Source organism: Octodon degus, unplaced genomic scaffold (assembly GCF_000260255.1).
Source record: "Octodon degus isolate 3935 unplaced genomic scaffold, OctDeg1.0 scaffold00002, whole genome shotgun sequence".
Lineage (NCBI taxonomy): Eukaryota > Metazoa > Chordata > Mammalia > Rodentia > Octodontidae > Octodon > Octodon degus.
In genome coordinates this window covers 20166090-20168692 of record NW_004524578.1, presented here as the reverse complement: position 1 = coordinate 20168692, position 2603 = coordinate 20166090, and the positions used below count along the sequence as shown (strand labels likewise).

At 41.8% G+C, this 2603-nt stretch overlaps 1 protein-coding gene across 1 annotated transcript in view; it reads left to right on the top strand.

Annotated features, from left to right (window-relative positions):
• Iqgap1 (IQ motif containing GTPase activating protein 1) overlaps positions 1-2603 on the top strand; it is a 106877-nt gene that overhangs the window by 53602 nt on the left and 50672 nt on the right. Inside the window, exon 10 of the mRNA XM_004623319.3 lies at positions 1572-1735. Coding sequence (XP_004623376.1) covers positions 1572-1735 — 164 coding nt within the window. The remainder of the gene's footprint in view (positions 1-1571; positions 1736-2603) is intronic.

The following is a 2603-nucleotide window of genomic DNA, read 5'->3' as shown; positions in this document are numbered from 1 at the left end:
ATATTTATTTATTTTTATTTATTACATTTATTTATTGTGTGTGTGTGGCCAGCTCAGCCCACCAGGGGGCGGGTCTGGCTGGCATGTGGTGCTGGGGATCGAACCGCGGTCCCTGTGTTTTGCCAAACTTGTTTCAAGTAGGTGCTTTAGACCACTGAGCCATCTCTCCAGCCCTTCCTTGTTTTTTAATGATACTGGAGATTGAACATAGGCATGATCTACCACCAAATTATATCACGGCCTTATTAATTTTATTTTTAATTTTGAAACAGAGTCTCACTAAATTGCTCATGGTGGTCTATAGGACTTGAGATCCTCCTGCTTCAGCTCTCCTAAGTGGCTGGGATTAAAACCATGTGACACCATCCCAGCACATTTTCTGATTTTTTTTTTTTTTTTTTGGCGGAACCGGGGATTGAACTCAGGCCCTTGCACTTGCCAGGGAAGCACTTATTCCACTGAGCCATCTCCCCGGCCCCTAAAGACAGAGATAGAGATAGACTCATCTTTTTTTGGGCGGTACTGGGGATTGAACTCGTGACCTTCAATTTGCCACGCAGGCACTTATTCTACTGAGCTATCTCCCCAGCCTCCGATTTTTAAAGTAACACTTTTTTCTCTTAAAGCTGTCCAGAATATATATTTCATATATACATATATATATACACACACACACGCACACATACACATATATATCTCCCCATCTTTTAGAAATAACCCTTTACTGACATTTTTACTTGTGCTCTTCAAAGTATTTAAACAAAAATGAGATTATAGTTTCTATATTAATTTTTGAAAGTATGTTACACACTTTTGAGGACTTAAGTGTAAGTCACACCTTTTTCATTTTGTCACACCTTTGTTAAAGTACCTGCATTAGCTAGCTCCCTGGCAGATTGAACCCAGGGCCTTGCATCTGCTGGGCCAGTGCTCTACTGCTGAGTTGTTTCATTTTGAGGCAGGGTCTTGCTGTGTTGCCCACGCTGACCTCAAACTTCTTGCTGTAGTCTCCTGAGTAGCTAGGATGGTGCCCTTATTGGTGCTCAGTCTCCACCCCTAGAAACTGTTAGGTAGACCTAAGGTCTGATCTAGAATCTGTGTGGAGTCTGATGAGCAGCCTGGTTGGGAACCCTTGGACTTCATGACTTCAGAGTTCTTTTCTAATCCTAAACTGTTATGCTTCTGAAATATTGTAGGTTAAAGATTTCCCCATGGGCTGGGGAGATGGCTCAGTGGGATAAGTGGTTGACTGGCAAACACAAGGATCTGAGTTCAGTCCCCGGTTCCGCAAAAAAAAAAAAAAAAAAGAAGTCAAGCATGATGAGAGATGCTTGTAACCCCAAGATCTCAAGTTCTAGGCCAGCCTGTGCTACGTAATGGGTTCTGGGCTGTGGTGAACTATAAAGTGAGACCCTGCTTCAGAAAACAAAAGGCAAAACCAAACAAACCAAAAAGTTGGCTGAGTAATAGTTCCCTAATTTGTATCTGAAATTACTTGAATTTGAGAAGGAAAAGTATGCTGGTCCTTATACTAAGGTCCATTTTTCAAAGCCTTTCCTTTTTCTCCTCAGTACTATCTGCATTAGCAAATGTTGACCGGGCTTTAGATCAGGGAGCTGTGCTGGCCTTGTTGAAGGCCCTGCAATCCCCAGCCCTGGGTCTCCGAGGGCTGCAGCAACAGAATGGTGACTGGTACCTCAAGCAGCTCCTGAGTGACAAGCAGCAGAAACAGCAGGTGACAATATACTGGGTTGAGCCTTTATGTCTTTGTATACATGCACTGGAGTCCCCTGCTACTTAAAGATGTTGACATGGCTTTTCTTACTCCTCAGAACCATCTTCTGTTCTATTTAGTTTTCAGATAGCCTCAGGTAAAGTACCCAGTATCTTTAGCTACTTTCACTTTTAGAGCTCTGAATCCTCTTTTCTTTTTTTCTTTCTTTCTTTCTTTCTTTCTTTCTTTCTTTCTTTCTTTCTTTCTTTCTTTTTTTTTCCCCTGTATTTTAGGGAAGGGTCTATAGGGTATTCAGGGTCTCACTACTAGATCAGACTCACAGTGATTCACCTGTTTACAGCCTCCCAAGAGCTGGGATTACAGGCATGCACCACCTCGCCCAGTCTCAATTGTCATCTCAGCACGCCTCTGGGGGCACCATGGCAGGCCTGGGGATTAAACCTGCAACCCCTATGCCTGCTTGCAGGTACTTTAATCCACTGAGCTATTTGGCTGGCCCTGTGAATCCTCTTTTTGAAATGAATAATATATCCCTTCCCCAACCACCTCTTCATTTGTTACTCACCCCTCTCCCTGAGAAAAAGCCTTTGGAGAGAAACCTAAATTATTTTTATACTCTCATTTTAAGAATTTCCACCATAAAACACTTCTGGCCACAATGGGAAAATACTTACTGGCAGTAGGGGTAGATTATGTGGGATTGTACTTCGTGAGAGTTTCTTATAAGCTTATTTGTCTAAATAAGGACAAGTATGTTCCCAGATTCCCAGTATATGTTGGTCAGAGCAAGTAGCATTAATGTGTTAGCAGTTTTCTAAATGTTTTCAGAATATTTTGATGATTTAGACTATATATATATATATATATA